The following is a 25,853-nucleotide window of genomic DNA, read 5'->3' as shown; positions in this document are numbered from 1 at the left end:
GTCTCAAAGCTGTGAGAAGGCGCAATATTAATTGCAAGGATTATTATTATTAGGCGCAGGTTGGCAAGAGCCCAGGATTGGGGATCCCGGAGTGCATTGACCTGTTTCTGTGCTGTACGTTCTCTGTAAATGTTTGAAAAACATGTCCATGCCAAGTTGTCATGTTAAATTGCACAGTTTTGACCAAATACTTATGCCCCGTCCCCCTGAAAGCTGCCAGAGTTCACAAAACCCAAAGCCGGGTAGTTAATGCTCTCATTGCAAACCCATTGCGTGTCCTTGGGACTAACAACACTGGTGCAGTGTGGTTTGTGCAGAGTAATCGCCATAAAGATAGCACACTGCGTTCTCACAAGGAATGCCTGGCAAGCGATGGATCACATTGAGGCAGACCCTCAGATGCAGATTGGGGTGGAGGGAGCCAGGTGGTGCGAGCTGTTGGTTGCCAATGCTGATTCAGGAGCTGAGTATATGTCTGATTATATTCCCGTGTGAACGCATTGCAACATGAGGAGAAGACTGATAATCTAATCTTATTTATTAAATATCTTTATTAGTTTTGCCCACAAAATATACAGTCAATTCACTTTACAGTATATTCTGTGGAGTGCTTTGAGACATCTCAAAGACCTGATAAGGGACTATATCAAATGCAAGGATTATTATTATATAATATTTATTAAATAGAATATTTATTAAATAGTGAGCAGAGGCTTCATTCCCCGCACTATCAGAGTGAGCTCGGTGGGAGGAGGGGCTGTTTATCTGCTGAACAGACAGTGAGTGCCTGAGGAAAGCAAATACTTAATTGTCTTCATAGGTAGAATAATAAAACATTAAAGGTCAGTTGGTAGCACTCTCGTCTCTTGAGTTCAGAGGTTGGGGATTCAAGCCTCTCGGTGGGACTTGGAATCACACAGTCTAAGCTGACGCTCCAGTGCAGTGCTGGGGGGGGAGTGGGGGGTGTTGCATGGTCAAAGGTGCAGTGCTTTGGATGAGATGTTAAACCCAAATCCCATCTGTCTGTTCAGGTCACGTCAGAGATCCCACTACTCTATTCGAAAAGAGAAGGGGGTTTCTCTCTCCCCGTGTCCTGGACAAAAATCCCCCAAATAAAATTGGTCGGTCACTCACTTCACAGCTGTTTGTGGGACGCTGCGGTGGGCAACTGGCTGCCAGGTTTCTCCCACAAAATACACAATCACTACACTTTACAATATATCCTGTGAAGTGCTTTGAGACATCTCAACGATGTGAAGGTGTATATTAAATACAAGGGATTATATTACAGTATCACTGAGCGGGGAAGAGCTCCTGTAACCGACACCGTGCTGTCAGAGTTGGTGTGAGTTTCCTGTGCGCTGCTCTGACTTGTGAGGCCTCAGTTCCAAGGTGATTCCGTGTCAAACTCTGGCAGATCACAGTGACGTGCTGTGGATTCTCTGCTGCTCACAGGCTTCAGGTTGTGAGACACTAAACAACCTGAAGAGCTTCCTCTTCAACTGTGCCTACGGAGAATAGACCGGTAGGAGAACAGTAGGAGAATACGACAGTCAATTTGCACACAGGAATGTCCCTCAAACAAACATGAAGTGAGTGGCCACATTTATTTGGCGGGTTTGTTGGCCATGGCTCATGGCTCTTTTCAGATAGTGCCATGGGATCTTTAACATCCTCCTGAGCAGGCAGACAGGACCTCGGTTTAATGTATTTTCTCATCTATAGGACGGCACCTCTGACAGCAGGGGTCAGCCTGGACTACGTGCATTCAAAATCCTTGACGTGGGGTTTGATCCCACAACTTTCTGCCTCAAAGGCGATAGTGCTACCACTGAGCCAGGCTAACGACTTAGCTTAAGGTAGCTCCTTGTATTTTTTCCTCGGTAAATGTTTAAGCCTGAGGATGTGGTGATGGTGGCATGAACAGAATTGCCCATTGCTGCTGGTGATTTATTTATCAGGTCAACTAAAACATCCAGTGTTGGGCTCCCAACAAGGTCTCTTTGTGCTGCGGCAAGAGAGACAGGTCCAGAGTCTCCTGTTCTCCCAGCCAACGTTTCATAATAATAATAATAATAATCCTTGCATTTAATACAGCGTCTTAACACATCATTGAGACGTCTCAAAGTGCTTTGCAGGATATATTGTAAAGTATAAGGTTCCAGTTTAATGTCTCGTCCTTCAGATGAGATGTTAAGCCGAGGTCCCATCTGCCTGTTCAGGTGAATATTAATGATCCAACAGCACAATTTGAAAAGAGAAGGGAGTTTCTTTCTCCCGGTGTCTTGGCCAATAATCCCCAAAAGACGTCACTCACTGCTGTGCGCAACTGGCTGGCATGTTACACCCACAAAATACAGTCACTACACTTTACAATATATTTTGCGAAGCGCTTTGTGATGTCTTGATAGTGTGATAAGGCACTGTATTAAATGCAAGGATTATTATGAAGAAAATTGGCTGTGTATTTTGTCGGTGAAATGCGGCAGCCAATTCCACACAGCAGTGTCCTACAAACAGTTGTGGATTCAGTGACCAAATTATTATTTCTTTATTTTGGGTGAGCAATCCGCCACTCGACTAATGATCCCTGCATTTACTACAACGTCTTTCACATCGGCATGATGTCCCAAAGCGCTTCACAGGATACACTGTAAAGTGTAGTGACTGTGTGTTTATAGGCGAACGCAGCAGCCAACTTGCATGCAACAACGTCCCACAAACAGCCATGGAGTGAGTGACCGATTTTATCTGGGGGATTGTCGGCCAGGACACACACAGTGGGAGAGAGAGAGAGAGAAGCCCCCTTCTCTTTTCAAGCAGTGCCAAGGGATCTTTAACTCTCCCTCCGCCTGAACAAGCACAGGTTGGACCTTGGTTTAACATCTCAACCGAAGGATGGCACATCTGACAAAGAAGCACACGCCCAGCACTGGGTTGGAGCATCAGCATAGACTATGCAAATTCAAAGTCCTGACCGGGGGCTTTAACCCATCGCTTTCTGACTCAGAGTGCTCCCTCACCCGCCCATCCCACCCCACCCCCAAAGCTGACAGCTCCTTATTACTGGAATGTTGCTGCCATTCCTGGATTTGTGCGGACTTGTTGCTGGGCTGGAAACAAATCTGCAAGGATTACACTTTTCTTACACTTCAATAATTGGTGTGTCATGTCACCTGCAACATGTGCTGAGATAGGCAGTCTTTACAGAGAGAGAGAGAGCACCTTTGCTGTGGTGCAACTTTGTGGAGTCCTGCAGTGTGTTGGTTAGAGCACTCGCCTCGCAAGCAGGAGGACTCTTATCACGTCGTTGAGACATCTCAAAGCGCTTCACAAAATATACTGTAAAGTTCATTGCGGGTACAGCAGTGTCCCACAAACAGTCGTGGATTGAGTGACCACATTTTTAATACTTTATTGTATTTTTGAAGGGATTATTCCCCCGGAAAAGTGATCCACCCATCGACAAACAACCGGGTTCCCACTTACTGCTGGTGAACAGAGGCGTTTGGAGTAAGGACACTTGGCTAAGGTTTTGCCCGGCCCGGGAATTGAACCCGGGTCCTCTCGCTTGCGAGGCGAGGGCTCGAACCACTACACTCCATTGGTGGGATGCATGAAATTCTCAGTTTGGTTTGGATCCTCTGAGGCCGATAGGTTTCCGCAAGTGTCGGACACCCAATTATTGGGGAATGAGTCAAGGTGCGGCAAATCCGTTTCTCACCCATCGGTAACAATTAACACTCAAGGCGACAGGTCCATCCATATCTGTGAGAGATCCACTGCCCTGTGTTCTCTCTATCTGTGTTCTCTCTATCTGTGTTCTCTCTATCAGCGCCTTCTCAAAGGGAATTGCAGAGCATTGTTATAGGGAAATAGATTTAAAAAACTGACGAAACTCCTCAAAGTGGGTTTTCTGGAGGATTTTGTTATGTGGTGAATCAGCACAAATGTTGAACTCTAGCTCAGAACATAATAGCCCTGTGGTATGGTATGCCAGCAATGTTCAGCTCATAAAGCTCCTTATTGTGCTGTCCTTATTCAGTAGATGTCTTGAGCTTGACCTCAGTAGGAAAAGAGTGGGTGAGAAATTGCGAGAGTTAGCAAACGGCTCTTGAGCAGAAAACCCACAGATCGCACCGTTGTTTATTTTTGAAACCGTTTTCTCCCAATAATAATTATGTAATAATCATCCTTGCATTTGATATAGCTCTTTATCACGTCGTTCAGGCATTCTCGAAGCGCTTCACAGAATATACTGTAAAGTGGATTGACAGTGTTTTTGTGGGCGAAACACGGCAACCAATTGTGCGCAGCAGCGGCGTCCCACAAACAGGCGTGGATTGAGTTATCAAATTACTGTATTATTATTTTTTCAGAGAGATTATTATCTCTGGAAAGTGATCCGTCAATCGATTATACTTACTGGATTCATACTTACTGCTGGGTAAACAGAGGTGTGTGGAGTAAGAAAAGTTCCCGAAGGTTTTGCTCTGCCTGAGATTTGAACCCAGGTCCTCTCGCTTGCAATACGCTATAGGACTTCACAATAACCCTTGGTTCAGTACAACAGTCAATTCACTTTGCAGTACACTCTGTGAAGATCTTTGAGACGTCTGTATGACATGATAAGGCGCTATATTAGATGCAAGGATTATTATTATTAGAGCACCTACAGTGAACTGAACTGAACTGGTTTCCTTCCTTTAATTTAATTTAATGCTGTTTTCTTGCTGTTGTGCCTGAGGTTTGGGAGGTCAGTGATTACAGTGAGCTCCCTGTGTTACAATAATAGTTTTCCTCTCGTTACTGTGCTGAGCAGCTAAAAATATCACACTCTTATTTTTAGTTCCTTTTTGTTGCTTCAAATCTTTTCCCGGCTTTATCGTGTTCATCAATCTCCTCTTGTTTGGATTCTGCCTCGTGATTTACTGTTTTCTGCTAAATATTCACTCCCACCTAAGCTGTATGTGTGCACACGTGTATGTGTTGCGTGTGTGTATGATTTGTCTGTGTGTACAGAATATATCTGTGTGTGATTATAGAATATATCTGTGTTCTATACGCTGTTAAGTGCACTGTTAAGTGCTCTTGAGATATGCGTAATATGCGTGTGTTATATCGTGTGTGTGCGCGTGTGTGTGCGCACATCCTGAGTTCACTTGTTCCTTGTACTCAGATTCTTGCCTTTGTTCAGACCTGAATTTGTGTGCGGGGAAAGCCTATATCAATGCCAAAACTGCTTCACGACAACGCTGCTGTGGAAGCTGAGGATCGTACACCTCAACAGTTTACAATACATAATAGACGTCAGCAGTTTCTAGCTGTGATACAGTTCATACCAGGCAGAATTAGGAACTACACAGTTGGAGGTCCTGTAGTGTAGTGGTTAGAGCACTCGCCTCGCAAGCGAGAGGACCCGGGTTTGATTCCCAGTCAGGGCGAAACCTTAGGCAAGTTTCCTTACGCCACACACCTCCGTTTAACCAGCAGTAAGTAGGAACCTAGTTGTTAGTCGATTGGTGAATCACTTTCTGGGGGCAACGATCTCTTCAAAAAAAGAAAAAAATATTAGGTCACTTAATCCACGACTGTCTGTGGGACGATGCTGTGCGCAACTGGCTGCCGTGTTTCGCCCACAAAATATACAGTTAATTCACTTTACAGCATATTCTGGAGGCGCTTTGAGATGTCTCGACTACTTCGATAAGACGCTGTTTTAAATGAAAGGAGTATTATAATTATTATCACGTGATGCAGCACAATTTAGAGTTGCACAACCCCTTTCACATAGAGAGGGCGTCTCAAGGTGCTTCACGCTGCTGGCTGGTGACAGCCGATGATACCATTTTTATGTTTCATGTTTTGGGATGCTCACCATAGTGTCATAGAAATTTACTGCACAGAAAGCAGGTTCAGCCCATCGAAAGTGCACTGGCTCTCAGAGCAAGGAATTCATTCAGTCCCACTCCCCTGCTCTACCCCCACACCTCTTTAAGCCTCTAATCTTCATGTCTACCTGTCTACCTCTCCTCATCGCAAAAGCTCCTCGTCCCTGGGCTCCTGTGCAGGAGCTCAATCATTGCAGTTCTACTGTTTAAGATCCATTTACGTTGCTGTAACCTACAGTAAACCTGCTGTAATGTGGGGTTGCAGCTTATGAGCAGCAGTGGGCGAGGGCACTGTCCGTCCTCCCATACGCTCATACTGTCACTTGGCAAATGACCGACTCGTGACGAGACTCTTCAGGTGGGGGGAGGGGTGTACGTGGGGGGTCTTCTCTGACCTGAACTGATTCCAATGTGACATGCCGGCCGGTCTCCACTTTGGAGCTAGTTCCTTCCCCCCTCGGAGGATGGTCATGGTTTTCAAGAGCTCTGGGACGCTATCCTGCGTGAGGGGCGCAAGTTGTTGTTATTTGTCATTACCGCAGAGTAGTGCAAGTGTAACAGTCTCCCGATTTACCTGAGACAGTATTCCAGGCCACTGCTGATGTAAGTCCAGCCAACCTGGTGTAGCAGGAGGGATGCTTCCCACTCATCCTCTAAGCCAAAGCCCTGGACAGGCAGCGTGAAGCTTGTCAGATAGCGCTCTCAATATGGTTTTGATTGGACTCTAGCAGTTACCCACAACTCACACTGTGGTGATCCCCCCCACCCCCCAAAGCCTTGGCTCTTGCTAACCTGCGCCTATTAGTTTCTGGACTTGGGTAAGCAGCCCGAGTCCCTCCAGGAAGAGAGTGTGCATTGCGTTCCAGATACAGGGAAATTCTATGTAGAGGTGGCAGATATAAGCGGGACTTTGTCTGGTGTGGATACTCTTAAGCACAGTGATGGGTTTCCATGTGTGTCAAACACCCGGCTGACCAGACAAGAGACAACGCTCTGATGTGAACCAGATGTGAGCACGAACACAATTTAATCCAAACATTGTTTTTCTCTTTCTTCCCTGTCTGGGACTCCTCGTCCTGAAAACAAATGGTTAACGGCAACAGGAGTCAACCAAAGGTAGGCTGTGTTGTGTTTTTATTTGGGTCACCTTCTCGCCCTGGCACCTCCCTACCTCTCCGACCTGCTTTCTCCCCACTCCACTACTCGCTGCCTCTGCTCGGCTGGCTCCGGCCTCCTGTTTGTCCCTCGTCCCTGCTGCTCATCGGCGGCCACGCTCAACCACTACGTCACCAAGCTTTGGAACTCTCTCCCTCAATCCCTCGACTTCCCCCCTCCTTCCCCTCTCTTAGATCACGACTGAATACCTTTCTCTTACGGTCACCTCCGCCCTTCCCCCCGGCTCGGCGTCAGACTCCGCCGCTTTGGGCTTTAGCTGGTTAAACGGTTATCCCCAACACACACTATGGGGTGGCCGAACCTTGGCTATTGCCAGCCTGGCGTGGAGAGTCTTACGCACAGGGATGGGACGCTGTGCAAATGAAAGTTGTTGTTGCTGTTATGTTGTTGCTGCTATTGCTCTCTGGATCACTATTTATTCTTGACTTGTGGGTTACTGTTGAAGAGAAGCACACAATAATCTACAACCCTTCTCCTCCTTACAGATTTTTGCATACGATCACTGTTTCTGGTCTATTGACGAGTCTGTTACGGAGAAATTTGCAGGTATTTTTACACAGCTTCACATACAACATGTAACCAGTCTGTGCCAGTGATTATACTCCACACGAGTCTTCACCCATTCCCTTACTCCCTCCCATAATTTTGCATTTCGCCCACAAATATACAGTCAATTCACTTTACAGTATATTCTGTGAATCGCTTTGAGCCTTCTAGAAGACGTGAAAAGCGCTATATCAAATGCCAGGATTATTATATTATTATTATACCATCCCATAACCATCTATATTCCCCCTCCCTCATGTAAAGGTTTAGCTTCAGCAATTTATTCGATTACACCAGATCTTTTAATCCCATTTCCCCCCTCTCTCTCTCTCTCCCCTAACACCTTTGCTTCCCAAATATCCATCTATTTCCCTTTAAAACATGGCAACTATCCCTCTATGGGCTTACAGACTGAACTGGGAGTTTCCTCCTCGTAGAACAGGAGAGAATCACAGCTCTGAGGAGGCCATTCGGCCCATTGAGCCTGTGCTGGTGCTGGCTCTATGGACCTAACTACTCGATCCCCAAGTCCCCGCTCTTTCATACTTTCCTTATTTTATAAAACTGTTAATATTGATAATTCCAGAATTGGTGCAGCGCCTTTCACATCAGGAGGATATCTCAAAGTGCTTCACTGGATTTACTGAATAGTGGAGTGACTGTGTAGGCGAATGCTCCAGCCAATTTGCGCACCTCGATTTTTAACATCTCACCCAAAAGACGACACCTCCAACGTTGAAGGGATTAGTATATAATCTATTCATTTTTTTTTTCTTTTCCACTTTTAATTTTCTTCTTTCCCTCCCTCTCCCTCAGGTCAAGATGTCGTCTTCAAGTGCCTTGGTGAAGACCTACTCCAAAATGCCTTCAAAGGATACAACGCCTGTATCTTTGCTTATGGACAGACTGGTAGGTTGCTGGAGGGGCCCTTTCATGAAATTGATTTGGGAACCTTCCTGCCCCTGCACTCTCGAGCTCCATCCCTGAGTCCCTCTGACTCCCTCTTTCCCCTCGTTCAAGGCCAGTCTCAAAAAGTACCTCTTTGACCGCACTTATGATCATCTTCTCCATCCCCCCCATACCCCTCCTGCCCCTATTGCCTCCCAGCAATGTCAGGCAAAGCACTTTGTGGTGTGGTTCTGTAAATTGTATTGTATCGAAGCTGCCACATCACCAGGTGAGGGCCCACTATACAACTCTGTACGGAAATACTCTATCATCCTCTGAATTTAAACAACAACCACAATTTGTATTTATATCGCGCCCTTCACATGGGGCAGTGTCTCAGAGCACTTAACAGTGGTGGAGCCTGACGCCGAGGTGGGTAATCACGGTCAAAGAGGAAGGTCTTCAGGCGTGATCTGAAATAACAACAACAAATGACTTCTGTACAGTGCCTGTCACATCAGGACGGCGTCCCAAGGCGCTGGATAGTAAGGATTTGGATCTGATGGGAAGGAGGGGGCAAGCTGGAGAGATTCGGGGAAGGAGTTCCAAAATGCCACAAATTTGGCTACACATTTGACGGCCCTGATCTGCTGTCGCTGGTCGGGTTGGGGTTCATTATTAACATGGATTCTGTGGTTAGGCTCAGGGAAATCCTACACGATGATGGGGACAAAGGACAAGCCAGGCCTGATCCCGCGGCTGTGCAGTACACTGTTTGAGAGAACGTTACAGGAGGAGAACGATGAGCAAAGCTTCAAGGTGGAGGTGTCGTACATGGAGATCTACAACGAGAAGGTGCGGGACCTGCTGGACCCCAAAGGGTAAGCGGGTAAATGGGAACAGGGAACAATAATAATAATAATAATCCTGGCATATGGTACAGTCTTATCATTTCGGAATGATGTCTCAAAGTGCTTCACAGGATTTACTAGGATATAGAGTGACTGTGTATTTGTGGGCGAAGGAGGCAGCCCAATTGCACACAACAAAGTCCCACAAACAGCCACAAAACGAATGACCAATTTTATTTGGGGGATTGTTGACCAGAACACCAGGAGAGGGAAATTCCTCTTTTCGGGGAGTCCCACAGGAGCTTTACCGTCCACCGGAGCAGACAGATGGGACCACGGTTTAATGTCTCATCTGAAAGTCAGCAGCTGTGATAATGCTGCACACCACCAGCCCTGCACTGGAGTGTCAGCCTTGACAGTGAGTTGAAAGACCTGATACGGGGTTTGAGCACACAGGCTTCTGGCTCAGATGCGAGAGCTCTACCAACTGACACCTATTGACACCGTTTTGTGTAAATTTACAACTGGTTCAAGCTGATGCTCCTATGCAGTGCTGGGGAAGTGCTATTATTGTCAGAGGTGCCGTCCTTCAGATAAGATGTCAACCAGAGGTCCTGTCTGTGCCTGTTCAGGTGGACGTTAAAGATCCTTTGGCACTTGGTGAAAAGAGAAGGGAGTTTCACTCTCCCGGGTCCCGGCCAACAATCATCCAGAATGAATTGAACATACGGCGTGACCTTGTGCAAAATGGCTGTTGCATTTGCCCACAAAATCAATTGCTACACCTCTCAGTGATTTACTGTAAAGCCCTTTTAAGACGTTGTTTATGAAAAGGCAAGAAAAAATGTTCTTTCTTCATTCACTCAAATTTTTTAGCTGGACCGATTACACGCACGTCTACACTTCCCTTCTATTTATCTGTAACCTCATTGTGTAAATAGCTTCCACATTGCACACATGGTGTAATATAGCTATCACATAGCTACAGCCTTGGCAATGCCTGTGTCACTCTGTGGGCACTATTCTGGCACATCGTGTTCTCTGAAAAGTCACAGCCTAATGGAGACTATTCAAAAAGGTCATCCATCCCACCAAGGTCTCATCCACGTGGCAATATTAATTCTTAATGATACAGTGCCTTATCACAGCGACATTTTTCCTCCCCTCGACCACACCCCCAGCTCGGGTGCCAAGCCGTTGTTGTTAAGTGCTTTGGGACGTCCTTCCGACATGACGGTTGCTATACTCTAACCAATATGCTACAAGACTTGTGGAGTCCTGTAGTGTACTGGTTACTGCGCTTGCCTCGCAAGTGATTCCCGGGCAGGGCAAAACCTGAGGCCCGTTTCCTTACTCACATACCCAGCAGTAAATAGGAACTTGGTTGTTAGCCGATTGGCGGATCCCTTTCCTGGGGTAATAAATAATCCCTTTAAATAAATAAATTGATCACTCAATCCACACACTGTTTGTGGGACAGACGCTGCTGTGCGCAATTGGCTGCCGCGTTTCATCCACAAAATGTACAGTCAATCCACTTTACAGTATATTCTGAGAAGCGCTTTGAGATGTCTCAACGGCGTGATGACAACAACAACAAAATTACATTGTATAGTGCCTTTCACGTGGGGAATTACGTTACGTCCCGAGGTGCTGGTAAAGCGCTATGTCAAATGCAAGGATTATTATTATTATAAATCATACATTAGATCACACTAACCAGGCACTACAAACATTTCTATAGCTCCTCTCATGTTTCAGAGCTGCCTGCGATTCCGAGCTGGGGAACCACTGAGCTGTCTCAGTTTCCTTTTCGTCCTCTTGGGCTTTATGACTATGGCTCTCTTTTTTTTAACCCTTTGAGTTCCTGTGGCTTTTTATTTAATTCCAGCGCTTTTGCTGATAATGGTCTGAAAGCGTAGATAAATAACAATTATAATCCTTGCATTTGATACTGCGCCTTATCACGTCTCAAAGCACGTCACGGAATAATAGTAATACTAATCCTTGCGTTTGATATAGCGCTTTTCACGTCAGGAGGACGTCCCAAAGCGCTTCACAGAACACACTGTAAAGTGTAGTGACTGTTTATTTTGTGGGTGGAACACAGGGCAATCCCTGTTGTGGAGCTCTGAGACCATACCCAAGGTGAAGGCCAAGATATTAATGCAGGTGGTTGCTGTGTAGCACAGTGACCGGGCCCAATTGAATGATGTTGCTCCAGCAGTTACCCTAACACACACGCTTTGGATCTTGCCAATGTGCGCTAATACTCTCCGGAATTAGGTAAGCGGGGTGTGCCCCTCCAGGGAGAGACTGCGCAATCCATGCGAGACGCAGGGATATTCCCATATTTACTGGGTGCCCACAAAGTCCTGTTACTCCCTCCTTCCCCCTCGTTATAAAACAGGAATATAAGACTGTGGAGGAGCTGAAACACGCTGCCACAGATTCATTTCATCTCCTCACTGACTCCATCCAGATGTCACCCCAAACATGGCAACGAATCATTATCTGCCATGAAAATGATGGCGCTCAATCACTCGCTCCCTCCCTCCCTCGCTCACTCACTCAAACCCATCTAACTACAGTTAAACACTTGTACTGAATACAGTGAAATATTTCTATGTAGAATGATCATCATTCTTCCACACGTTTCAGTTGTTGGTGAATGCGCTATAGGAGAAAATATAATAATAATAATAATCCTTGCATTTGATATAGCGCTTTTCACGTCGGGAGGACGTCCCAAAGCGCTTCACAGAACACACTGTAAAGTGAATTGACTGTATATTTGTGGGCGAACGCGGCAGCCAATTGCGCACAGCAATGTCCCACAGACAGTCGTAGATTGAAAATGACCAATTTATTATTGTTTTTGGTTTTGGAGGGATTATTATTAGGCTCTGTGTGGAGTAAGGAAACTTGCCCAAGGTTTCGCCCTCTGCCTGGAATTGAACTCAGGTCTCTCACTTGCAAAGCGAGTGCTCTAACCACTGAGCTACAGGACTCCAACATGGGGGTAACATGATTTTGTGGCACTCTGTAGTTTGTATACATCTGTAAATCTCAGTCGGGTTAAACGCAGTGATGGGTTTCCACGTGTGTCAGAGACCTGCCCCACCCAAACCTACCCTTGAACTCTGACCTCTTTATCTTCTCTTTGTTTGGTGTTGGTGATGTAGAAGTCGTCAAACCTTGAAGGTGAGAGAGCACAAGGTTCTGGGTCCATATGTGGATGGCTTGTCCCGACTGGCTGTGGCAAGTTATAAGGTAAGCAATGGATTCAAACAGCTTCCTGCAGGCCATGCGATCACATCATCATCATCATAACAATCCTTATATTTGCGATGTAATGTGATGTCAGTGGCAGTTAGTCGCTCCTGCGATGCACAGGAACCACCATCCTAACGAGCTGGAAGTTGTCAGGCTACAGACAAAGAGCAGGAAGTGGGACAAAATGGAGACTGGGCAAAATTATCCGTAATTTCAACAACAAGAATCCGTAATTAAAGAACAATTTACATTTACGCAGCGCCTTTCATGTAGGGAGGACGTCCCGAGGTAGGGATTTGGACCCGAGCTGGGGGTTAGGATCAGGAGAGGTGGAGAGCTGGGACGGGATCGGTAGGAGGGTGACCGAACGCATGGTCGAAGAGGAGTGACTTGGGATGGACCTTGAAGGAGGCGAGGGAGGGAGTGATGGGAGGGACTGTTGGATGGATCTGGAGCTATGGGAAATGTAATGGCTCTTGGACTCTCTGAGTGAGAAATTTTGTTCCAACAGGACATTGAGTCTCTGATGTCAGAGGGTAACAAGTCCCGAACCGTCGCCGCGACCAACATGAACGAGGAGAGCAGCCGCTCCCACGCGGTCTTCAACATCATCCTCACACACACACTGTACGATCTCCAGTCTGGGGTGAGAGAACAGAACCATTTGCTGGCGAAATAAGACCGAGGTCCATCCAGTTCGACTTCCACCATCCTGGCAGTTACATGCACATGTCATGTCCCAAACCATACACTGTATCCAGAGATAATAAGAACATACTCCACTTGAGCAGAGAGCCCCTCCCGCTCAGTCCCTCCACTCGTCCCCTCTTTGCCCGTCTTCAGTCCTGGACAAATTCCCTTTTGACCCCCCGCTGTGATCCAATTAACAGGCTGCATTGACCAAAGGGCTTTCCTCTGTTCCTAAAATAATAATTATAATCCTTGCATTTGATATAGAGCCTTATCACGTCTTCGAGACGTCTAAAAGCGCTACACAGGATATACTGTAAAGTGGATTGACTGTATTTTGTGGGAAAAACACAGCAGTTAATTACGCACAGCAGTGTCCCACAAATAATCATTTGTTGAGTGAACAATTTTTTTAGGGGGATTATTAGCCCCGGAAAGTGATCCACATATCGACTAACAACCAGGTTCCTACTTACTGCTTGCTAAACAGAGGCGTATGGAGCAAGGAAACTTGCCTAACATTTCGCTCTGCCGGGAAACATACATGGGTCCTCTCGCTTGCGAGCCGAGCGCTCTAACCACCACACTACGGGTCCCTCACATAATAATTGCGAGCTCTTCTATCTCCAGACGTCCGGTGAGAAGGTGAGTAAGCTGAGCCTCGTGGACCTGGCGGGCAGTGAAAGAGCAGCAAAGAGTGGAGCAGTGGGTGACAGGCTGAAGGAAGGAAGCAACATCAATAAGTGAGTTCTCAGTGAAACGCTCATGTTTTCACCCCGGCTGTCTGGGAATTACTGTGATGTTGGAGTTTAAAATCCTCGTCCTTGCCTTCATGGCCCTCCATGGCCTTGCTCCTTCCTAACTCTGACCAGCTAACTCCATATCAACCCGTCCACTCCCTCCGCTCAGCGGGCTCTGGCCTGCTTCACGTCCTAATGACGTGAAAGGCGCTATACAAATGTAATTTCTTCTTGTTGTCCCCCGCCATCAGCTGTCGGGCCTGCAGCCTCTCTGCCCCACCCTTTGTTCCTTCGCTCCCTCTCCTGCCTCCTTCAAGACACGTCTCTGGACCCTCCTCCTCGACCGCGCCCTCCCTGCCCTCCATCTCTCCTGATCCCAACACTCAGCTTGCATCCAAATCCCGATTGCCTTTGGACGCTCTCCCGATGTGAAAGGCGTTGTACACATGTAATTTGTTGCTGTTGTTGGAGCAATGGAAGTCAAAAGCAAGGATTATTATCATCAAGCTGCTTTTTAAATGAGTCCCAGTGTCCTGGCCTCAACCCCTCTCCCTGGTAACCCAGTTCCAGTCGTTAATTACCCTCTGGATAAAGAAACACTTCCTGGTGTCTGTCCTGAAATTGCCCTTTACACCTCTAACCCTGTGTCCTCTTGTGATACATCCTAAAGTAATGATGTCGGTTTATTTTTTCAATCCCATTTAGAATAGTTTACAAGCATCTGCCTGGCTCCTGTCTGAAGGAGCAGATGGACGTTTCTTTGACTGCAGCATTACAAATGGTCACTGAATCCACAGGTGTTTGTGGGACGCTGTCGTGTGCAATTGGCTGCTGTGTTTCACCCACAAAATATTCATTCAATTCGCTTTACAGTATATTCTGGAAACCGCTATATCAAATGCAAGGATTATTATTCTGTGAAGCGCTTTGAGACGTCTCAATGATGTGATAAGACATTATATCAAATGTAAGGTTTATTATTTTTATTATTGGTCTGGAATTTACTATTTCAATCCCATTAAAAGATAGTTTACAAGTATCTGCCTGGCTCCTGTGTGAAGGAGCTGGACTTTGCTTTGGGAGCAGCAGGAGGAGGAGGATGATGATGATGTGCTGATGATTTACCCACTTGCCGTGTTGTTGTTACAGATCGCTGACCACGCTGGGCCTGGTGATCTCGGCTCTGGCTGACCAGGCCGCCGGCAAGAACAGGAACAAGTTTGTGCCGTACCGGGACTCGGTGCTGACCTGGCTGCTCAAGGTAACCCACTGAGAGCTGAGTGCCACGGCTCAGAGCTTCACTGCCACTGATACAGGGCTGGCGGGGAGAGAGATAGAGATGGACGCGTACATTGTCATGTTCTGAGACCTTATCCTGTGTGAAGAGCGCTATATATACAGCGAAGCCCTGATGACAACCTGGTTAACTTGTCACTAAGACTTCAGTCAGGGTGGTCCAGCTGGCGGCTGGCGAGCACGCAAACCACTACGCTATCCGCCTGCACGACTTTACATCCTGAGCGACTTGCATTTGTCAGTCCCGTTGTCTGGTGTCACTGGTGACAGGCTGGTCTCTCCCCTCCGTGTAACGTGGCACTGGAGGTATCACAGGAGCTTCCCTGACCTCGCAACTAATAATAATAATAATCTTTGCGGTTGATATCGTACACGATCACATTGCGATTGTCTCAAAATGCTCCACAGGATATACTGGAAGTGCTTTGTGCAAACAGCCACCGAGTGAGCGACCAACTTTTTATCTGGGAGGTTGTTGGCCAGTACACGGCGAGAGAGAAACTCTCTTCTCTTTTCGAATAGTGCCGCGGGATCTTTAATGTTCACCTGAACAGGCAGACGGGACCTCGGGTTTAATGTATCATTTGTAGGACGGCACCTCCCGCAATGATGCAGTGCTTTCCCCCCCCCTCCCCAGCCATCACTGTGTTGGAGTGTCAGCTTAGATAGACTGTGATTCCAAACCTCCAATGTAGGGTCTTGAACTCCCAACCTTCTGACTCAGAAGTGAGAGAGCTACTGACTGAGCCAGTCTGACTTGCGACTTCACACCCTCATTCAATTTACTGCTGCTCTGAATTATTCTACAAGATACGATGAGGCTTCTTGAAGCAGCTAATCATGTTGATACATCTCAAAGTATCTGGCATTAGTCATCGACATCAAAATAACCCTTGGATTTGATATTGGGCTTTATCACGTAGTCGAGATCTCTAGTGTAATAATCCCAACGGGAGAAATCGCTTCTCTTTACCAGTTGGATCATGGGACTGGATTTACATCCACCCGAACAGGCGGCCAGGACAGTGACTTAGTGATGGACAGGACCTCTCAACAGTGCAGCACAGGGATGTCAGCCTCGACACTGAGCTCAAGCCCTATTGTAGAGGCTTACACACCCCCCCCCCCCCCCCCACATACACACACACATAATCTTCTGTCGCACAGGCGAGGGTTCGACAACAACAGCAGCAACTTGCATTTATATAGCGCCCTTCACTTGCGCTGCCCCCTGAACTGAGGTGATGTGACACAAAGCTTCCTTATCATGTAGTGTGATACAGCACAGAAATGCTTCTAATTCACATTCAGATACAATCCTGAGGTGATGGTTTGCAGGATTCCATCTAAAATGAAAATCTAAGCGTAAATTAATTTGTACATTGTCCTATTCCTGTCTCACTCGCACTCTCTCTCCCTCTCTCTCTCTCTCTCTCTCTCTCTGTCTCTCCCTGTCTCTGGTATTTCCGGTAAACCCTGTAAACATTTAATTCTGTAAATCATTGTCTGTTCCTTCTCGCTGTGCAGTAACTATTTGCAGCCCAGAGCTATGCAGTTCTTTGAGATATTTCAATGTACTTTGGTCCCAGTGAGTTTAGGAGCTATTAGGGGATATTTAGGGGATGGAATGTTGAGACCAGGACAGCTTCAAGAAACTTATTGATTTAAGTCAGCATCCGGGAATAGTCATTGTAGTTTTAACTCTGTCAAAGCCACAGGCTGGCAGCACAGTTTAACACCATCACTTAGCTGGAACCTGTCCAATTTGGTTTGCTATAATAATAATAATCCTTGCGTTTGATACAGCGCCTTATCATATCATTGAGACGTCTCAAATTACTTCACAGGATATACTGTAAAGTGTATTTTGTTGGTGAACTTGGCAGCCAATTTGCACACAGCAGTGTCTCACAAACAGCCATGGAGTGAGTGACCAGTATTATCTGGGGATTGTTGACCAGGACATAGAGAGAGAGAAAAACTCCCTTCTCTTTGCCGCGGGACCTTTAATGTGCACCTGAACAGGCAGACGGGACTTTGGTTTATCGTCTCATCTGAAGGACGGTTGTTGGCTGTGCATTAGAGAAACTGAGAAATAAAGAGAGGAAGGAAGAACTTTATTACACCTTCTACAACAGAAGGGAGTTTCTCCCAGTGACCTGACCAACAATCCACCAAATAAAATTGGTCATTAATGGCTATTTGTGAGATCACTCAGTGAGCCAAATGGCTATTGCATTTGCCTACAAATTCACTAGCCAGCAATCCAGTACTGGGCTGGGGCAGCGCTACACTGTCAGAGGTGCCGTCCTTCTGATGAGACATTAAATCGAGTTGCAGACTGTGCCTGTTCACGGATGATAAAGATCCAATGGCACAATTTCAGAAAGATAAGGGAGTTTCTCTCTAAATTGGCTGCTACAAAACACATACACTACACGTTATGGTGTGTCCTGTGAAGCACTTTGGGACGTCCTCCCAATGTGAAAGTTATATTAAACGGAAGGATTATTAAATCCCTGTGAGGTGCTTTAATTGGAGCAATGATTTTTTTCCATTGGAACAAAGCACGTTGAGGGGTGATCTGATAGAAGTCTTTAAACTGATGAGGGATTTTGATAGAGTCAATAGGGAGACATTATTTCCACTAGTCGATGAGTTTCCAGAGGCATCAATTAAGATACTGTAGTGAGTAAACAAGCAAATATCACACACACAGTGGTTAGGTTATGGAATGTCTTGCCGGGAGCAGTGATTGACCAGAATCCGAATTTGGTTCAAGAGGAACATAGATTGTCACCTTAAAAAGAGTCAGCTACAGGGAGTGGGGAAAGGGCAGGTACGTGGGACTGAAAGGAATGTTCTCGAGGGAGACGTGTATATTTCTGTGGTTCTGAGACCATTCAGCAATATAATGGTTGCTCTTGGTATCTGAAGGGTGTGTTTAGGGTAGAGGCTGCTGCCCAAACAGTAACCACACTCACAGGTACCAATTGATAACCTGTAACCTGGTGTCTAGGAATATCCCAGAACACTAGACCACTTGCTAACCACACCGGCAGAAACCAGTTCCCTCAGAAAGTGATCCACCAATCGACTACTTACTGCTGGGTAAACAGAGGTGTGTGGAGTAAGGAAACTTGTCTAAGGTTTTGTCCTGCCCGGGAATCGAACCCGGGTCCTCTCACTTGAGAGGTGAGTGCTCCAGCCAACTACAGAACTGCATTCAACAATATAGGTAGTGTACAAAAGGCAAGAATCTGCCTTTATTGTCACAGTTTTAATAATAATAATCCTTGTATTTGATACAGCGTCTTATCACGTCTTCAAGACATCTCAAAGCGCTTCACAGAATATACCGTAAAGTGGATTGACTGTTGTGGAAGAAACATGGCAGCCAATTGCGCACAGCAGCGTCCCAAAAACAGTCGTGGATTGACTGACCCAATTTTTTATACGGGATTATTACCCCCGTAAAAACGATCCGCCAATCGACTAACTGTGTCCTATTAACTGCTCATAAACAGAGGTTTTGACATTTTATCTTGTTTCTCTCACTGTAGGACAGCCTGGGCGGCAACAGTAAGACAGCGATGATCGCCACAGTCAGCCCTTCCGCAGACAATTACGATGAGACGCTGTCCACGCTGCGCTATGCGGACAGAGCCAAAAACATCATCAACCACGCCGTGGTGAACGAGGATCCCAACGCCACCATCATCAGGGAGCTCCGTGAGGAGGTGGAGAAACTGCGGGAACAGCTGACCAGAGCTGAGGTACAGTGAGCGTCTCACAGTGTCCTGGCCAACACTGAGCAACTACCTCCCCGACCTCCTTATTCCCCAGGGATTGAAGGGCATAAAATGACCAGGGCTTGTTAGGGTAGATGGAGAGGTTATTCCCATTAATGCAATGCTCCCTCCCTCCTTTCCCCCCTCTCTCTGTCTGTCTGTCTGTACTGCACTGTAATGTCAGCCCCAGACGAGGTTGTGGTGTGGAGCTCAAACTCACAATGAGTTTGGCTCGAGAGGCCAGAACGCTGCCCACTGAGCCCAGTGTGATGCTGGCTGCTATGTGGGGAATGTTTGAGATAGCAGTCTGTGTCTGGGAAAGACAGCATTGGCTCACTGTGTGCTGTGTGCCTTGGTGGGCTGTGACCTTCAAGCCAACAGATTAATAATCACAACATTGCTGGCAGTTCACTGCGAGAGATGACCGTGCTGTGAAGGGAGAGGCCACAGATTCTTTCACAAGAGAATTCAGTGCATGTCAGGGAGGTGGGAGACTAAAGGTTATATATAGTGAGCCAGTGAGAGAGTGAGTTACTAGATGGTTCATGTGGAGAAATAGAGCAGCACTGAGCTGATGGACCTCATGTCATGGCCTGTGTGTGCTGTGATGCTGCTTCTGTCAATAGCCATTGGACGTTCTATGCTGTAAAGTTCAGATTGATTGTATATTGTTAGGGACACTGCTGTGTGCAATTGGCCGCTGAGTTTCGCCTATAAAATACACACTCGCATTCTGTGATGTTATCCCTAAAATGTTATCCTCCCAAAACCCCTCAGGGTTTTATACAGTTCTATCAGATCCTTTTGTCAACCTTCTCCGCTCTAATGAAATGACGTTAAACCAAGGTCCCGTCTGTGCCTATCTGTACAGGTGGACATTAAAGATCTCACGGCCCTGTTCGAAAAGAGAAGAGAGTTTCTCCCAGATAAAACTGGTCATGGCTGTTTGGGGGACATTACAACACACAAATTGGCTGCTGCTATTGCCTACACAGTGTACACAGTCACTATACTTTAAAGAAAATTGTGTGAAGCAGTTTGAACCTTGGGTCATCCTCCCGATGTGAAAGGTGCTATAGAAATGTAATTTTGTGTTGTATTGTCCCTCCTGCCATGAAGAGCCCTGCACCAAATGCAAGGATTATTATTATTATTGGAGTGGATGGGTTCCACGTCCTGACGTGAGGCTTGAGTTAGGCTAACACTAATAATAGTAATAATCCTTGCACTTGGTATCACCCCTTTCACTTCGGGACAACGTCCCAAAGCGCTTCACAGGGTTTACTCTAAAGTGTAGTGACTGTGTATTTTGTGGGCGAACGTGGCAGCCAATTTGAGCCCAGTAATGTCTCACAAACAGTGAGTGACCAATTGTATCTGAGGGATTGTCGGCCAGGACAGCGGCTTTTCGAATAGCACGGCGGGATCTTTAACATCCACCTGGACAGGCGGGACCTCGGTTTAACGTCTCATCTGAAGGCCGGATAAGACCACCGGAGGGTCTGGGTTTCTCTGTAACACACAGTGAGCTGCATCTCTTACTCCAGGTCAGATTAATGGGAAGTAACTGCTTGTGACCCAGTGTTTGGTTCCCTGTTGCCAGGCAATGAAAGCCCCTGAGCTGAATGATCGGCTGGAGGAGTCGGAGAAGCTGATTCAGGAGATGACGGTCACGTGGGAGCAGAAGCTGAGGAAGACCGAGGAGATCGCGCAGGTAGGTGGAGCTGAGCTGAACTGTAGCCATGTTAGCTTCTGTCCACAGGAGAACTGACTGTGAGACTGGTCACCACTTGGGGGTTAGGCTTCACCAACATAACATTGCCCAAGGCACAGACACTTGGCTATTACCATCAGGTGGAGGGGTGCAACATACTCTGTCCCCCCGACTAGACTAACAGTACTCCAGGTGTGACCTGACCACATATTAATATCATATCAACCTATCCACTCCCTCCACTCGCCCCACAATTGGCAGTCAGACCTTCAGCCTCTCTTCCCCCACCCTCTGGAACTCCATCCCAAAGTCCCTTCGCTTCACCTCCTCGCTTGTCTCCTTCAAGGCGTGTCTCAAGACCTTCCCCTTCACCACCCTTCTACCCCGACCCTCACTGTCCTCCACCCTCCCTGATCCCAACCCGCTCCTCTGGGGCAAACCCTTCACTGTCCAGCGCCTTGGGATGTCCTCTCGACATTGAAATGTAATTTGTTTTAATTTCAGTGACTGATGTTAAGGTGTAAGATCACTGTGACATTGTAAAGGGAAAGTGCTGCTATGATGAGTGTCTGTTTGAACGCTGTGCCCTCCACACCCACAGGAACGGCAGAGACAGCTCGAGAGCCTCGGGATCTCTCTCCAGTCCTCGGGAATCAAGGTGGGAGATGACAAGTGTTTCCTGGTGAATCTGAATGCCGATCCGGCCCTGAACGAGCTGCTGGTTTACTATCTGAAGGTAATGGTTACTGATGAATGATCACAGTCCTCACTGCCCCCCTCAACCAACCCGGTTTTTACCCTCCTTAATGTTGGACCCCAAATCAAACCTGTGTAACAGCAACAGTCACCCTCAGAGACCGGGCTTGCGGCTTAGTTTTCTGGGGAGGGAGGGGAGCGGAGGGAGGGAGTGTGCTTTTCATTTTGATTTCTTTAAAAAAAATTAGTCATCAATCCAGGACTGTTTGTAGGATGCTGCTGTGTGCGATTGGCTGCTGTGTTTATCCAAAATACACAGTCAATTCACTTTAGAGTATATACGTGGAGTCCTGTAGCCTAACGGCTAGTAAGCTCGCCCCGCAAGCGAGAGACCTGGGTTCGATTCCAGAGCAGGGCAAAATGTTGGACAAGTTTCCTTACTCCACACTCCTCTGTTTACCTAGAAATAAGTAGGAACCTGGGCGATTGGCGGATCGCTTAGTCAATTGTTAGTCGATTGGCGGATCGCTTTCCGGGGGTAATAATTCCTTAAAAAAAAAAAATTTTTATCACTCAATCCACGACTGTTTGTGGGACGCTGCTGTGTGCAATTGGCTGCTGTATTTCGCCCACAAAATATACAGTCAATTCTCTTTACAGTATATTCTGTGAAGCGCTTTTAGGCATCTCAACGCCATGATAAGGCGCTGTATCAAATGTGAGGATTATTACGCTTTTCCTGTTGTGGATGGTGACAGAATCACACGCTGGTCGGATCGGATGATTCCCAGGATATCCAGTTATGTGGAATGGGAATACTGCCTGCTCACTGCCTCATCGATATCTCTGCCGAGAGAACTGTCATCCTCACACCCAAGCCAAACTCCAGGTGAGGGGCTGTCAGTGGAAACTCACAGGGGAGAAATTCTCCTTCAATGTCCACACTCTCCCTCTTTTTCTGACCTCGCTCTGCTCTGCTCTCTGACATATCTCTCTCTCTACTGCCCTCCAACTCTCTTATCTCTGTCTCGTCCTCTCTCTCTGCCGTCTCTCCCCCCACCCACCACACCCCCCAACTCTCTCTTTCTGCCCCCTCTCTCTGACTGACTCTCCCCTCTCTGCAGCAGGACATTCCTGCTATCTGGAAATCGCAACTGGTGACAGAGAATCTAAAACATGAGCCACTAAATCCACATCCCTGTTTACACAACAAATTACATTTGCACGGCGCCTTTCATGTCGGGAGGACGTCCCAAAGTGCTGGACAGTCAGGGATTTGGACCCGATCTTCGGGTTGGGATCAGGAGGAATGAGAGGGCAGGGGAGGTAGGAGGTGACCTAAGGCGCGACCGAAGATGAAGGTCTGCCTTAAAGGAGGCGAGGGAGCAAGCGAGGCGAAGAGACTGGGATGGAGTTTCAAAGGGTGGGGGCAGAAACCCCGTCCGCTGATGGTGACACGGCCTTCGTAAGATCAACTATTAAAGGACGGTAAAAGGACCCGTAGCTAAAAGTTTGGCCCTGACTTGATGATGCTGTGTTTCCCAGACTCAGGGCCAGTGAGGTGATTGTGAATGAATGTGTTGGCTCCTCCTGTGCTGTGTGTGTGTTAAACCTGTTGTTTTCTCCCCAGGACCTTTGTGAACGGCTGTATGGTGACCAGCCCAGTCCAGCTGCACCACGGTGACCGCATCCTCTGGGGGAACAACCACTTCTTCAGGTAAAGGTTCCTGCACGAACAGCATCAGTAGTAACGATAGTAACAGATACAGAGAAAAGGAACCCAGTCATTAATTATCCCTTGTGATGAGCTGAGGCTTGTTGGAGTCCTGTAGCCCAGTGGTTACAGCCCTCGCCTCGCTAGTGAGAGGTCCTGGGTTTGATTCCTGGGCAGGACGAACCTTAGGCAAGTTTTCTTACTCCACACGTCTCTGTTTACCAGCAGTCAGTAGGAACCCGGTTGTTAGTCGATTGGCGGATCATTTTTCGGGGGTAATAATACTTTTTAAAAAAAATTGTTCACTCTATCCATGACTGTTTGTGGGACACTGCTGCCACGTTTCGCCCACAAAATATACAGTCATTTAACTTTACAATATATTCTATGAGGCACTGTATCAAGCGTAAGGATTATTATGATATATACCTGAGTTGAGACCTATTGGGATGTGAGTTGAGGCCTGTTGACCCCGCTCAGTGTACAGTAATTGTTCCCCTGTCTCCCTCTTTCAATAGAATTAATTTGCCAAAGGCCAGAGTGCGAAGGGGCTGTGAGGAGGGGGAGAGGGACAATGTGATGAAGCTCAGTAACAGCAGTGAGCAGTTGGATGTGGACGGGGACACCACCAGCGAGGCTTCCAGTGACATCAGCTACAACTATGAGTTTGCCCAGATGGAGGTCACCATGAAGGCTCTGGGGAACAATGGTACAGAAACCTTTCCTTTAGTTATTATTACTATTCCGCCCCGTTCTCCGGTTCTCCCAGAGCCACACCCTCCCTCACTCCGTCCTTCCTTCCAACTCACTCGCTTCCTTGCTTTCTTTGAGGTCGGTCTCGAGACCTACCTCTCTGACCATGCTTTCAGTCATCTCTCCCCTCCCAGCCCCCTAAACTCAGCAATAAGAAGCAATTAACTCGGGCGTTGTGTTGCCTGGGTCTTGTGTAACAGCCCAAACTCTTGGAATTGCGATCCTCATCTCTCGGCTTGACTACTCCAATGCCCTCCTCGCCAGTCTCCTCAGCTCCACTATCCGCAAACTGCAGCTAGTTGAGAACTCAACTGAAGAAATAGAGGGACCTGGGAGGTCATACAACTAGATCTTTGAAGACAGTACAAGTAGATAAAGCTGTTAAAAAAGCATAACGGAATACAAGGCTTTATAAATAGTGGCATAGAATACAAACGTTAGGAAGTTATGATGAACCTTTATAAAACACTGGTTAGGCCTCAGCTACAGACTGTGTTCAGTTCTGGGCCCCACACTTTAGGAAGGATGTTCTGTAGCTCAGTGGTTAGAGCACTCGCCTTGCAAGTGAGACGCTTGGGTTCAATTCCAGGCAGGGGGAAACCTTGGGCAAGTTTCCTCACTCTACACAGAGCCTAATAATAATCCCTCCAAAACAAAACAATAATAAATGGGTCATTTTCAATCTACGACTGTTTGTGGGACATTGCTGTGCGCAATTGGCTGCCGCGTTCGCCCACAAATATACAGTCAATTCACTTTACAGTCTATTCTGTGAAGGCTTTGAGATGTTGAGAAGACGTGAAAAGCGCTATATCAAATGCAAGGATTATTATTATTATGTCAAGGCATTGGAGAGGGTGCAAAGGAGATTGACCAGATGGTCACAGGAACGAGGGACTTCAGTTATCAGGAAAGACTAGAGAAGCGAGGATTATTCTCCTTGGAGCAGAGAAGGTTAAGAGGAGACTTAATGGAAGATTTCAGAATTATGAGGGGATTCGATAGGGTGAATAAGGAGAAACTATTTCCACTGGAGGGTGGGTCGATAAACCGAGGACACCGAATTAAAATAGTTGTTGAAAGAATCGGAGGTGGGGAGGAGAAATATTTTCACACAACGAGTTGTTTGGATCTGGAATGCAGAGCCTGAATTGGTGGTGGAAACCAATTCGATAATAATAACTTTTACGAGAGAAGTGGATAATTATTTGGGGAGGACAAGTTTACAAGGCTATACGGTTAGTGCAGGGGGAGTGGGGTTGATTTCGATAGGTCTTTTCAAAGAGCCGTCACAGACATGATGGGCCGAATGGCCTCCTTCTGTGCTGTACAATTCTAGGATGACTCCTCCTCCAGTACTTTCACCCACACTAAACTCTGAACCCCATCACACCAATCCTCACTAGGCTCCACTAGCTCCCTATCACAGAACATCTCCAAATCAGTTCGCGCCTTGGCACTTCCCCACAACTCCACTACCAGCGTCTTACCCACCCCTTCACTTACCCGGCTCCAGCCTCCTACACGTACCCTCGTGCTCTCCGTTCCACCATCGGCGGCCACGCTTTCAGCCATTACACCCCAAGAATTGTATCACTGCCTCCCTCAATCTCTCTGCCTTCCCCCTTCCTTCCCCATCTTCAGATCGCACCTGAAGACCTTCCTCGTCAACCCCAACCACGGGGTCCCACGGTCAGCTCCTCCCTCCTCCCGGCTCCGCCAGTGCTCCGCCACTGTTAAGCTCTCTGGGACCTTACACTGCATGAGGGGACTGTGTCAATGCAAGTTGTTGTTGTGTTGGTATCTGTGCTCAGTGTATAGTGTGTGTGTT

The 25,853-nt window shown here is 47.1% G+C and overlaps 1 protein-coding gene across 3 annotated transcripts in view; it reads left to right on the top strand.

Annotated features, from left to right (window-relative positions):
- kif13bb (kinesin family member 13Bb) overlaps positions 1-25,853 on the top strand; it is a gene marked incomplete at its 5' end in the record, with an annotated part of 71,813 nt that overhangs the window by 14,473 nt on the left and 31,487 nt on the right. For all 3 annotated transcript variants that reach the window (XM_042332919.1, XM_042332918.1, XM_042332920.1), the window contains 14 exon segments: positions 6,995-7,007; positions 7,553-7,613; positions 8,430-8,522; positions 9,202-9,382; positions 12,538-12,625; positions 13,140-13,274; positions 13,949-14,061; positions 15,208-15,319; positions 18,918-19,130; positions 20,749-20,859; positions 21,461-21,595; positions 22,314-22,444; positions 23,186-23,272; positions 23,788-23,978. In XM_042332919.1, coding sequence (XP_042188853.1) covers positions 6,995-7,007; positions 7,553-7,613; positions 8,430-8,522; positions 9,202-9,382; positions 12,538-12,625; positions 13,140-13,274; positions 13,949-14,061; positions 15,208-15,319; positions 18,918-19,130; positions 20,749-20,859; positions 21,461-21,595; positions 22,314-22,444; positions 23,186-23,272; positions 23,788-23,978 — 1,664 coding nt within the window.

This window comes from Callorhinchus milii, unplaced genomic scaffold (assembly GCF_018977255.1).
Source record: "Callorhinchus milii isolate IMCB2004 unplaced genomic scaffold, IMCB_Cmil_1.0 Scaffold3, whole genome shotgun sequence".
Classification (NCBI taxonomy): Eukaryota; Metazoa; Chordata; class Chondrichthyes; order Chimaeriformes; family Callorhinchidae; genus Callorhinchus; species Callorhinchus milii.
Note: the sequence above shows the minus strand (reverse complement) of the source record. Positions and strands in the feature narration are given on the sequence as shown.